We start from the raw sequence: 13,646 nt of genomic DNA on the forward strand, positions 1-13,646 counted from the left end.
TCAATGACCACATGTGTGTAATGTCGTTAGCCATTAACACTTGAGTAAGGCCTGCCACTTTATAACCTGTGGGTTTATTTTATATAATCAATTGAACTTTGCATTTCAAACTACAAAATGTACATGTACAATTAAGTATTCCGGAACGTGATTTACGCATGTTCAGATGAAAAACCCTCATCTTGATTGGACGTCAATTGCATCATAACTTAAAAAAGCAACATTACCGGATGTTTACTCGACAGTTTAGAAAATGATAACCGCATGTGTTCATGAAATTGAGTAAAACTCAAAATGTCATTTTAAGCATTTAAATAGCAAATTTATTTGTGCCTCATAAAAACGCGTATATATCAGGTAATAGATAGCGTAGTAGAGAGTATTATGCCACACGGTGACGGCTTTAATTAGACCACTTAGCAGGTATATAGATGTTAAATACAAGTTAAATTTTTGTCTCATTTTTTCTTTGAAAACGCCTTATTGGATATCTCGAACTCTTGTTATCTCGATATTTTTTCTTGTTCCCCCCGACTTAGAGATAACAAGAGTAGACTGTACTTCTATAAAGCACTTTGTTATGACTTTCAACCCAGTATTTACAGCATACTGCTTCTATTAAGCACTTTGTTATGACTTTTCAACCTAGTATTTACAGACTAAGCATAATACTTCTATAAAGCACATTGTTATGACTTTTCAACCTAGTATTTACAGACTAAGCATTCTACTTTTATAAAGCTCTTGGCTACAAATTCACACCCTTGTATTGGCATATGGAGACTTGTGCATGGCAGAACAAACAAAGCCATGACAGCGCTTGTGCTGGGCCGTCACTTACTCCACTGGTTCGGGTGCACTGGCTCATCCAGCCCCTCGTGGTCCTCCTCCTGGGGGATGTTACCTAGGTGACCAATGTCATGTGATGGCTGCAGGCCACTCCCCCTGACATCCAGGTGCTGGTGCATACCTGCACCTGCAATACAGAAATAATAAATAAACATTTGTAAGGGTCTAATGTATACATGGTATAACCTAGACTAATCAAAGGATCGGTGGGAGCATGCTAAAAATTGCCCACAATGGCATTGGTAATGTTATGTCTACTATAATGATACTAATGCTTGTTCTTAGAAAATCAAATTGAGTGTAAATATGAGCTTTCTTTACCATCAAGCTCAACCCAATGAACAAATATAAAAACCCAATTTGTTTTGCTTGATTGTGTTTGAAGCAGGATTTGATCCATTATATGACCTACCATAGCTGTTTCTTGATATGGACGGGTTGTTAAATGCACTAGAGTTAAATGGTGTAGATGCCCTTCTACCTTGGCCTGACGGGGTCTCCGACTGAAAAATCAACACAGATACAATAATTGGACAAAGATTTTAACAATTATATGTTTTTGTTTTTAATCTCCTCTCAATTAAATTAAATTGAATGTAAACATTAGATGTGTTTGTCAGAAACACAATGCCCTCTACTGCGCTGCTTTTTTTTTTTTACCTTTGACTTTGATGGATGAATTTGACCTTTCACCACTCAAAATGTGCAGCTCCATGTGATACACATACATGCCAAATATCAAGTTGCTATCTTCAATAGTGAAAAAGTTATGGCCAATGTAAAAGTTTTCGGACGGACGCACAGACTGACAGACAGACAGATAGACTGCTACATGCCACCCTACAGGGGGCATGAAAAGTAACATACATCATATTATATAATCCCTAAACTAAACCTTTTTTCCAAATAAAGTTAACTTAACTAAGTCTGTTATGAAACTCTCATTTAACAGCCATTACAGCTAAATGATATTAACTTTTCACTCATGAACGCAATAAACATATATGAGCCAAGTAATACAAAAATGGGTCTTATGCCATATATTAGTATGGCAAGCGTAGTTCGCAGACCAGTCTGAACGAAATCACATGCTAGTCTGGAGCTACGCTGGCCAAACATGGCATAAAACCAAATTTTGCATGATTATGGTCCAAGTAAACACTATGACCAATCCCTATATCTATGTTAAGGTTTGTTGTACATACTTTGCACAAGTTTAATGAGGGTCATAATAGTTTATTTAGTAAGGTATGCTTCAATTGATTAAATTCCTTACAGTACAGAAGCTTATACATTCCTGACAACTGTATTTCGATATAATCATGCATGAAGGTCAGTGACAGCTTAATATGTGTCTAGTTTTGAGAAAATTGGGCTTAATGCATGTGCGTAAAGTGTCATCCCAGATTAGCCTGTGCAGTCCACACAGGCTTATCAGGGACGACACTTTCCGCTTTTATGGTATTTTTCTTACCAAAAATCTTGTTTAGGCAGAAAGTGTTGTCCCTGATTAGCCTGTGCAGACTGCACAGGCTAATCTGGGACGACACTTTACACAAATGCATTATGCCTGTTTTCTCAGAACGCAACTCATATTGTCTATCTAAAGTGCATTTTTATGGTAAGTATGGTATCCAGTCTATATAAAAGCCATGGAATTACCTTCTGACATAATTTTATTAACTGATATCTAGATATTGTCTGAGGCAAGACCATTTAGTACAAAAAAAGACATGCAATTTGCGAATAATTTGCAGAGGGCTTGTGGCAGGCAGATACAATATGCTAGAAGGGTGAAAATGGTTGTCAGTTACATGCACCATGCTCATCTGAAATAAATATGTAAACAGTTGTTCACAAGGAGTTCTCAAAATAATGTTTGGTTGCTTAAACTTAACCTTTATTATATGAAGTGAAATGATATAAAAAATCAGTTATTAAACCATCAAATTTGAATTTTACTATTAAACCTTAATATTTATAATTTTATACACATACTTTATACTTAAATCACATATATCTTTATAGAACTTATATTAACAACTTGAATTCCTATTTCATCCATATGGAAATGAAAGTTCATCTCTTAGAAATCTTTGTTATGTTCATTAATTACTAATAGTCCATGCTGGCACATGTGTTTTGTCTTTATACATATAATCACAAACTTCAAGAACCTGGCCATATTAACATACAATACAGCTGTTTGTTACTGTAGAGTTATTTCTGTAAGAAATTGTAATAAAGAAGATTAACAAGAGCTGTCAGAGGACAGCACGCTCGACTATTCGAGTGCTTGACAGTATAACGTAAGCCATCATGGGGAAATTGCTCATATTCAATAATTAATTTGACGATCTTTCAAAAATAAAAATTAAAAATAAAAAATTGGGGGGGGGGGGTAGGGGGGTGAAAGGGGGGTATAATGTGGGGTGTGGTCATTTATTAGATGATGTTTAAAAAAAAATTGGGGGGGGGGGGGGGGTTAGGGGGGTGGGGGGGTGTGAGGGGGGTATAATGTGATGTGTGGTAATTTATTAGATGATGTTTAAAAAAAAATATTGGGGGGGTGGAGGGATTTTGGGTTGGGGCGTGGGGTATTGTTTGGGTGGAATCCATTGTGGTATTCAGGTAAGTGTTGTTTTGTCAAAGTAATAATAAAATGTGATCATAAATAAAAAAGTTACGGGAATTTAAGCAAAATGTTAAATTATATAAGTGTAAAAGGGGGCCATAATTATGTCAAAATGCTTGATACATAGGTCTGCTCTTGTTTATAGGTTGGGGTCATGTTGGTAAACAAGTATGCAACTTATAATAAAAGCAATATGTCAAAGGATATAGGAAATATTTGGGGTAGTACGCAAACTTTAACATAGATTTATCAATAATATGCATATTCTTAGTATAAAAGGGGCAATAATTATGACAAAATGCTTGATAGAGTTGTCAGCTCTTGTTTATAGGTTGGGGTGATGTTGGTAAACAAGGGTGCAAAATATGAAAGCAATATGTCACGGGACATTGAAAATAGTTGGGGTAGTACGCAAACTTTAACATTTGCTGCATATTCTAAGTGGAAAGGGGCCATGATTATGACAAAATGCTTGATAGAGTTGTCTGCTCTTGTTTATAGGTTGGGGTCATGTTGGTAAACATGTATGCAAAATATGAAAGCAATATGTCAAGGGACATTGAAAATAGTTAGGGTAGTACGCAAACTTTAACATTTGCTGCATATTCTAAGTGGAAAAGGGGCCATAATTATGACAAAATGCTTGATAGACTTGTCTGCTCTTGTTTTTAGGTTGGGGTGATGTTGGTAAACAAGTATGCAAAATATGAAAGCAATATGTCACGGGACATTGAAAATAGTTGGGGTAGTACGCAAACTTTAACATTTGCTGCATATTTTAAGTGGAAAGGGGCCATGATTATGACAAAATGCTTGATAGAGTTGTCTGCTCTTGTTTATAGGTTGGGGTCATGTTGGTAAACAAGTATGCAAAATATGAAAGCAATATGTCAAGGGACATTGAAAATAGTTGGGGTAGTACGCAAACTTTAACATTTGCTGCATATTCTAAGTGGAAAAGGGGCCATAATTATGACAAAATGCTTGATAGAGTTGTCTGCTCTTGTTTATACGTTGGGGTCATGTTGGTAAACAAGTATTCAAAATATGAAAGCAATATGTCAAGGGACAAAGAAAATATTTGGGGTAGTACGAAAACTTTAAGATTTGCACGCTAACGCTAACGCAGACGCTAACGCTTACGCCAGGGTGAGTAGGATAGCTCCACTATATTTATTTTATATACAATAGTCGAGCTAAAAATGTAAGCTGTTGCATAGAGCCAGAAATTGAAAAGGACAAGGATACAAGGGGAAAACAACTGGTTACACAAAAACAACTCAAAACCTATCAACACCCCCAAAACCATTCAAAATGGTGCCAATCACATTCTTCAGAAGACTTACATTTCATAACAAGAGTGCCAAACTGTCACAAGATACGCCCGTTTGAAGGTTTTGGACACCATGCTAAATGCTTGAAATGCACTAAGTGACCTAGTTTTTGACCCGGCATGACCCATATTTGAAGTTGACCTAGATATTATTACAGGGGTCATAACAGGACCAGATTGCCAATCCTGAAAACAAGCCAGGGGTCTGGCTCTGCAGGCCACCAGCGGGGTCAAGGGGCAGCGCCTTTGTCAAGGGGATAAAGGGGGGCTAAGTCCCCCGGACAAAAATTGATTTAAATCATTTTCAGACCCTTCTAGATTGCATTTCCAAGCAGTTTTAAATGCATTTTATTATAGCAAAAGAAAGATTTTTTTCCAAGAATTTACTTATATTCTTCAGCATAATATAATACTACATTAACCAAATATTTTGAAAAAAAATCAATACAGGAAAAATTGAAATAAAAAAATAATCATTAAAAAGTACAACCTTAGCCCATAATATAAACAGCACTAAATAATATCACATAAATATATATAATATTAACGATTTCCACCTAAAAACTGATGCTGTTACAAGAAAACGTAATCATAAATTATTCGTCAAGTGGCTAAATTTACCACCCCCCACACACCTGTTCACGCAAAGTAAGATTCACGGTTGTTTTCCTTTGTTCCAATGTCACAGTTTATCAAATTAATCGTTTATGTAAAGAAACAATAAAAATATAAATAAGAGTCCGGACAAAGTGGCGCTGTTGAAAATGGACTAATTGACCCTATGACCTAGTTTTTTACCTGGCATGACCCATATTCGAACTTGGCCTAGATATCAACTAGATGCAACTACTGACCAAGTTTGGTGAAGATAAGATTTATACAATTTGAATTAGAGTCCGGACAAAGTAAAATGCACTAATTGACCCTTTGACCTAGTTTTTGACCCAGCATGACCCATATTCGGACTTGACCTAGATATCAACTAGATGCAACTACTGACCAAGTTTGGTGAAGATCGGATGAATACAATTTGAATTAGAGTCCGGACAAAGTGGCGCCGTTGAAAATGCACTAATTGACCCTATGACCTAGTTTTTGACCCGGCATGACCCATATTCGAACTTGGCCTATATATCAACTAGATGCAACTGCTGACCAAGTTTGGTGAAGATCGGATGAATACAATTTGAAATAGAGTCCGGACAAAGTGGCCCCTTTGAAAATGCACTTATTGACCCTATGACCTAGTTTTTGACCCAGCATGACCCATATTCGAACTTGGCCTAGATATCAACTAGATGCAACTGCTGACCAAGTTTGGTGAAGATCGGATGAATACAATTTGAATTAGAGTCCGGACAAAGTGATGCCTTCCGCCCGCCGCCCGCCCGCCAAGGGGTTTCACATAATACGTCCCGTATTTTATACGGGCGTATAAAAAACAAACTAAAGTACATTATGTAATTTATGTCTTTCCAAAATGTCACACAAGCTCAAACTCAATAAAACATTTCTAAGATACACATGTCAGACAAATGGCTCTGAATTGAAGACACAGTACAAACAATAGAATCTTATGTTACTGATTGGGTACATGCATTTTCTTTTAGCTCAGTGGGAAAACTCGACTTAATGCATGTGGGTAAAGTATCATCTCCGATTAACCTGTGCAGTCAGCACATGCTAAAAGGGGACAACAATTTTGGTCTAGACTGGATTTTCATTTAAAACTATTCTGGGACATACTTTAGGCATATGCATTAAGACTGCTTTTTCAAAGCCCGACTCGTTTTAAAATCCATTATTACAAGCATTGCAGACTCCCCTACTACTTACACATACCTTTATAATTGCTTTGTATACAGCAAATGTGTATTAACATAAAAGTAAAATTTTCTTGCTGTTGTGATAAAACACTGACAGGAAATATTACATTTGGTAGTGATTAATTAATAAACTTTACATTTATTGCTCATTGTGTATTTAGAAATAATTGTTTAATGTTTTTTACTAATTGTGGCAAAGAATTGTCCTTTTTTTATACCAGGCTCTTGATATTTGAATACCAAGTATCATAGGATTATTGTTTAGATTAGTTGTGTGGAAAGACAGACTGAGATACATGTAGATAAATACACAAAAGGTTAAATAGACAGACACAGAGGGTGAAATTTACAAGTACTAGGTGTATTCTAACTTTCACCATTATACCTTATGTGAGGTCAGCTTTTAATGTGTTTTTGTATTTGAGCAAGTGGCCAATTTTTTTATCTTGCTTGAAACAGTTTTGATATTGGCTAGGGCTGTAACGAATACACTAGGAGAAGAATACGATACGTATCACGAATACAAGGTGGCGAATACGAATATTTATTCGTGAATATGAATTTCAATGAACAAAAGTAATACTGACAATTTGACATGACATTATATAATATGAAACTATGGGTATTTGTCAATTTGATTAATTGAGTATCATTGCATACTGAAAATATGCAATATAATACTTTGAAATAACAAAACACTGACCAGAACTGCTTAAACTTTTAACACAGTTTAAAAAAAAACATCACTAGTACCAATACAATTCTTGAGTAGAACAATTAAGGAACTTGACATGCTAGGTTCCATGTTTGTTGGTAAGTTGCACAATCATTGTCGTTAAGATAAACAAAAAAGAAATTCCATCTGCTAATCCATTGTGTGTATGTTTGAGCATCAAATCACTCGTATTTACCTAAATAAACATTAAACAACCATGGAAAGATTTTTCAATTCAATGTCGTAAATATTAAACAGATGCCCACCATTTTTGTTGATATCATAATATCACTGTGTAACATAGTGGGTGGGGTAAACATGATGAAAAACGCCGAAATAAGGAGAAGACCATTTAAATATAGGGGTTTATTGTATGAACCTTCATTTGTAAGGTAATATACGATGATTAAACTTTCAAACTCGAAACCATGTTAACATGTTTGTATTTGTCAAATATTCGGTTCGGGAGGTGGTGAATAACGAATACGATTCGTCCACAGCCGTATTCGAGTAATTCGAATATTCTAATGTATCGTTACAGCCCTAATATTGGCTAAGTTATCCTTGTGAAAATGTTATTACCAAATGTAATCAAGTGTGTGCATAAACATTGTAATCAAGTGTGTGCATAAACATTGTAATCAAGTGTGTGCATAAACATTGTAATCAAGGGTGTGCATAAACATTGTAATCAAGTGTGTGCATAAACATTGTAATCAAGTGTGTGCATACATATTGTAATCAAGTGTGTGCATAAACATTGTAATCAAGTGTGTGCATAAACATTGTAATCAAGTGTGTGCATAAACATTGTAATCAAGTGTGTGCATAAACATTGTAATCAAGTGTGTGCATAAACATTGCATCTCGTAATCAAGTGTGTGCATAAACATTGCATCTCGGGTGTCATCAAGCTGGTTCTTTCGTTTGACCTCGGTGACCTACTTTTTACCATATCAACCACATTGAACTTCACTAACCTATCATCGGGACAACTGTTTTCACGAATTTCAAGAAGACTGGGCAATAAATGTAGCATTCATAGACTTTTCACAAGCTTTTTTTTTTTATTTGACCTTGTGAACTAGTTTATGATCACATTAACGTATTTTGAATCAGCTGAGATACAACTGTCTTAACCAATTTAAAAGTGAAATAGTTTCCTGAAGATTGGGCAATTAATTAAGCCTCTAGTGTTCACAAGCTTTTTCTTTAATTAGACCTAGTAAACTAGTTTTCGACCCCATCTGAACCAGTTTTGAACTAAAATTGGGACAAATGTTATGACCAATTTTCATGAATATTGTGATATTGGATAAAACTATGTCAGAGTTCATACCATTTTTTGTTCAATAAGATCCAAATTGATCTGTTTCTGTTCCAACACGACCGAGTTTAAACTTGACCAAGGTACATGTATCATTGGGACTTATGTTTCAAATAAGTGAACAAGATTTAGCAGCTTCCAATGCAGCTCCTAGAATGTTCATAAGACAAATGTTGAAGACAAACGACTAACAACTGACACAAGACGATCACTAAAGCTCACCAAGAGCAGGTTGTGCTCAGAAGAGCTAAAAAGTGGAGATAAGTGCAAGGATTACATTTCAAAGTTAATTGATTACAGTGAACTATATTGGCATGCCCAGTAACAACTAACAGCTTACTGCAAGGAGCATCCATTTGACATCAATCTGGACTTAACAAAATAAGTGACCCACTTTACCGTAGTCCAAGTAATTAGAAGTAATCTACCGATTATATATCGACCTCATATTTATAGGAGAAACTTTACAGAATAACTAATTAATTTCATGAAAGTTCAATAGGTATTATTCAATCGTACATCCCACCAAATTTGTTTTCAAATTATGTTTGTAAATGCTATTAATAATCATAAATGGTCCTTGCAGAAGTAATGCTTTACCAACAGAAAATGAGACCCAAACAGACAAAAAGACCCAAAACAAAAGCAAAGTGTAGAATTAAGTAAAACTATGGAAGAACATCAATACCCTAAAGGCGTGGGTAGTACTGGGACGAGCATCAGTTAGGCCGATAAATCGGTCCCGATAAGCAACTCTTAAATCTTTATCTACCGCACTGCTTGCTCGACTTGTCACTGTTTTTCTCTGGAACGGAACGTGGAATGGCAGAGGTGGATTAGAAACGCAAAAAAAATCAACAGAACAATGGACATTGTTAGTAAACACAATGCACACTGCATTTGAATTCCAGTCATACTAAATTATATCCAAATCAAGCTCGGTTTCAATAAAAGAAGTTTAACATTACTGATGGTAATAATTACTTTACTGACATATGATTGTTGAAATTAAGAATGCCTAAAAATCAACTGTTATAAGATCAAGCCCCCTCCCCACCAGATTAACAAATAAACTTTTTACAGAACTCTCCAACTCCTCTAAATCTATTTCCTCCTTTTCTCTAGAGCCTACACTGTCTAGGCAACTTAGCAGGAATCTATATTACACCCCTCTGGTTGTGTTATCACAAACATTGACTGACACAACAAAAAACTGGGTAAGCTTATCTTTATTGCAAATTAATGTTAGAGCTTTAAAAAGCAAGAGGACCACAGGCCCTAAAGCGCTCACCTGAGACCACAAAGAACTTAACTGAGATTGTAGTATTCACAAGATGTAACACAAGACTTGTAAGGACAACTGCCCTAACAACTTGCTGACATGTTTTTTAAACAACCATCATTTTAGAACTAACCCTAGATTTATACAAATTTTATTTTCTGCTGCCACATCAGCAAATCTGCCGCGCATAAATAGACAGAAACCATATTTTTCTTGTCTGATTTATCATAACATCAAATGTTCAGACATGACATCTAAAGTGTTCACAAACGTTTCCTTCTATTTTACCTTAGTGACCTTGTTTTTCAAGAAAACGACCCAGTTTTTAACTCATCTGAGATATTATCGGGACAAATGTTCAAAACAAGTTTCATAAAGAGGGCAATCAATTTGACCTCTAACGTGTCAACAATTTTTTTCTTGACTTTGACCTATTTATCTAGTGTTTGACCCCCTCATGATCCAGTTTCAAACTTGACCTAGATAAAAGTTTTGAACTAGTTTTATACCCCACGTGATCCAGTAAATAAAAACTAAGCCAAATTATCATTTAGACAAATGCTATGACATACGATGTAGTTTCATGGAGCAATAAATGTAGCCACAAGTGTTCACAAGGTAAAGATGCACGAAGGACAAAAGGCGATAACAAAAACTCACCATGTGCACTACGTGCTCAGGTAAGTTTAAAATAGAAACCAACTGGTCTTTATGGGAATTTATGTTTCAAGAAATATTGAAGACACTTTAAATCCAGTTTAATGTGCTATGAAATTTAAAGTAAAATTGATGTTTGTGAATACACAACCTTTTACTCTCTAAGTAAGAAAACTGTGACAATTAAATGCACAAAAATAAAAACTGAGTTCAAACAAAGAGTTAACAGCTACCGGTAAGCTTTATTAAACATAAAATATTTTACTTTCAAACATACTAGAAAACTCAAAATGGAAAAAATATTTTGTTATATTGTTAAAAAATTATGCAAGCCTGTGACAGTAATGAAAGTTGCAGATCTAAGATTATATGTATGTCAATTAAAAAACATTTTTATTGATATATTGTGTGGTTCTTTTGCATAAATAATTCTGGCAATTTATTCAATATTATTTTCTGTCAAGGAAGTTTTATTTTTTATTGTAACACATTTATGTAATTGCTTGTTTTAATGTCTTTTTGATTTTTTGTTGTTGTATTTAACAGTCTTTCAATCCCATAACAGTGGTCACTTACAATAATTTTCATTTATTTCCTGGTTAAGTTTTATAACCAGTATTTAGTGTACATGACATTCACTTATACTTAAATTAGAGGGTAAATCAACATCCTATCTCCAAAGAAGAAAAGTGGATGGCAATTGAGTCTGCAAATCGTCAAATGTTAGTCAAGCAATATACAAACGGGCCAATTAAGACTCAAGTTATAATTTCTCATACAACTTTTCACTGAACTACAAATTGATATTAAATTCTGCAACTTCCATTTAATGGTACACATATAATGTTGTGTTAAAATGCATGAAAACACTGGAAGCAACGACAAAAAAATACATAAGAAAAGCTTACAAAGTCTAGTGCAAGTAATACCTGAAAACGGTGCCCAGTCTCAATGTCTAGCGGCCCTGGAGTGCCAATAGGAGGCAGGGCCCCATTGCGGGAGTTGTACGTGGGAGATGAAGTGATGGGACCATTCACACCAATGTCGATTTTTCGCACCCTGAGAGCAGATGCTCGCTCTTCATCCTAGAGGTAAATAAATGTATTACATCTTCTGTGAAATCAGACGTAATGAAATAAAATATAACACAAACATATAATTATATTATTATATACCAGCATCAATAGAAAACAAGAGCACCGCATAGCGGGTGCCAACGCTCGGCTGTGGTTAGAGGTCACAAGGACCTTGACCTTTGACAAAGTGACCCAAAAATGGGTGTGGCGAGTAGAACTCATCAAGGTGCAGCTACATATGATTTTCAAAGTTGTAGGTGGAAGCACTTTGATTTAAGAGCCATTGTTAAGGTTTTATCACGATGCGGACGGCTAGCTGGCTATGACAATACCTCGGGTTTTCTCTGAAAACAGCCAAGCTAATAAGACTTTCAAATATCGACATCAATCAAGTTATCTGAACTCAAGGCACTCGTACCCTGTCACATGGTACAAAAAACTTGGGATTGAAATTACTAGCTTGTTTCCTAAATGAAATCCAGTCACTATTAAAATTATAACCCACTTTGCTCTGTACACATTATAAAGGTCATTTATGCCTTTTTAAAAGTAGATGACCCCTGTTATAGCAGTCACCACTTACCATACTGGGAGTCTTTGAGCGATCAATGGGCGCCAGCTTGACACTGCTCTTGATATTCCGGATAAAAGGAACCCGGGTTGAATGAGCCCTCCTTGCACCCCCTGTGGGCACACTGGAGACTGGGCGGGCAGACGGAAACGCTGGTTGAGCATCAGGAATTTCACTGGAAAATTCCAGGAATGTCACATGTTATTCTGTGTCCATTGCACTTATCACGAATGTTGTTAGTCTTATTATTATTTTCTTATTTAAGTCAATGACTTACAGATTGCAGTTCATGGGACAAGTTGCCAGAAGATGAAATTTCTGTTTATTTTAAATATAGTCTCTTTATGATCAGTATGGAAATATTGATAATTCAACTGGTGGATAGCAACCTGTATTTGTTTTCATTTTATTTACAAAATATTTGTATATCAAGTTACAGTAGAAACAAGAGATTGCCAAGCAATATGGTCCCCTACCATTGAAACTCCACCATTGTCGGTAAAAAAAAAAGTTTTTATTTGTTGCCATAGGAACCAGAATTTTTGACGTAGGAACAAAATGAAATGACGTGCATAATTTCCATATTGCCATCTATCCATATTTCAAGTTTCATGAAAAAATATTAAGAACTTTTCAAGTTATCGCAGGATCCAGAAAAGTGTGACAGACTGACTGACAGACAGACTGACAGACAGACAGACTGACAGACGGAGTGCAAACCATAAGTCCCCTCCGGTTTCACCGGTAGGGGACAATAACAATATTTTTTTACATTAATTCTTCATGGTAAAATATGAAGTTATCAATCTATCTAACATTTGTCACTTTTATAGGAATAAACCATGAAACACCCTTATACCATGCATACAAACAGGGAAAAGATCAGAAACAACATTTTCCTGCAGTCCTTCACTGAAGGTCAAGTTAACATACCCAAGGGTGGAGGCCTCTCTAGGGATAGCAATTTTGCGTGAAATCTTAAGAAGGTCATCCAGCTGCCTGGGCTCTATCATCGTATGCGCCCGACTACCCAGAGAGTTCTGTAATATGGAACAAGGCACTGACAACTCAGTTCAAATCAAGATATAAAATGAACAGGGACTTTTTTTGTGTGGAGTAAATTTTAGGAAAGAGCATTTCCAGGAAACATTTTTTCTGAATCATGACAGTAAGAATACTTATATCCATGTAGTTTTCTTTCAAATATTGAATTTAAATTGATTTTTCTAAAAGTACAGACACTAAGGCCTGTGAAAGAAGTTAATTTAAATGGAAATATGAACTGTTTGAAAACTTTATGTTCTTCAATGACAGAAATCTTAAACATCACAAGTTGCAGTAATAATGATGGAAAGTTGAATTTTATTAATAAAAT

General features: G+C 35.4%; 1 protein-coding gene across 8 annotated transcripts in view; it reads right to left on the minus strand.

Moving 5' to 3' along the window:
* The window catches only part of LOC127866295 (protein FAM149B1-like), a 108,690-nt gene that overhangs the window by 12,850 nt on the left and 82,194 nt on the right, over nucleotides 1–13,646 (minus strand). For 7 of the 8 annotated variants that reach the window (XR_008042945.1, XM_052406759.1, XM_052406758.1 and 4 more), the window contains 6 exons: nucleotides 13,205–13,311; nucleotides 12,284–12,446; nucleotides 11,554–11,709; nucleotides 9,374–9,490; nucleotides 1,262–1,352; nucleotides 842–976 (listed from right to left, as the gene is read on the minus strand). Coding sequence is in view for 7 of the 8 variants with exons in the window: in XM_052406759.1 (XP_052262719.1) it covers nucleotides 842–976; nucleotides 1,262–1,352; nucleotides 9,374–9,490; nucleotides 11,554–11,709; nucleotides 12,284–12,446; nucleotides 13,205–13,311 (769 nt within the window). In the remaining variant the exon portion in view is untranslated. The remainder of the gene's footprint in view (nucleotides 1–841; nucleotides 977–1,261; nucleotides 1,353–9,373; nucleotides 9,491–11,553; nucleotides 11,710–12,283; nucleotides 12,447–13,204; nucleotides 13,312–13,646) is intronic. The other variant, XM_052406757.1, reaches the window with a different exon arrangement.

Source organism: Dreissena polymorpha, chromosome 2 (genome assembly GCF_020536995.1).
Source record: "Dreissena polymorpha isolate Duluth1 chromosome 2, UMN_Dpol_1.0, whole genome shotgun sequence".
NCBI lineage: Eukaryota > Metazoa > Mollusca > Bivalvia > Myida > Dreissenidae > Dreissena > Dreissena polymorpha.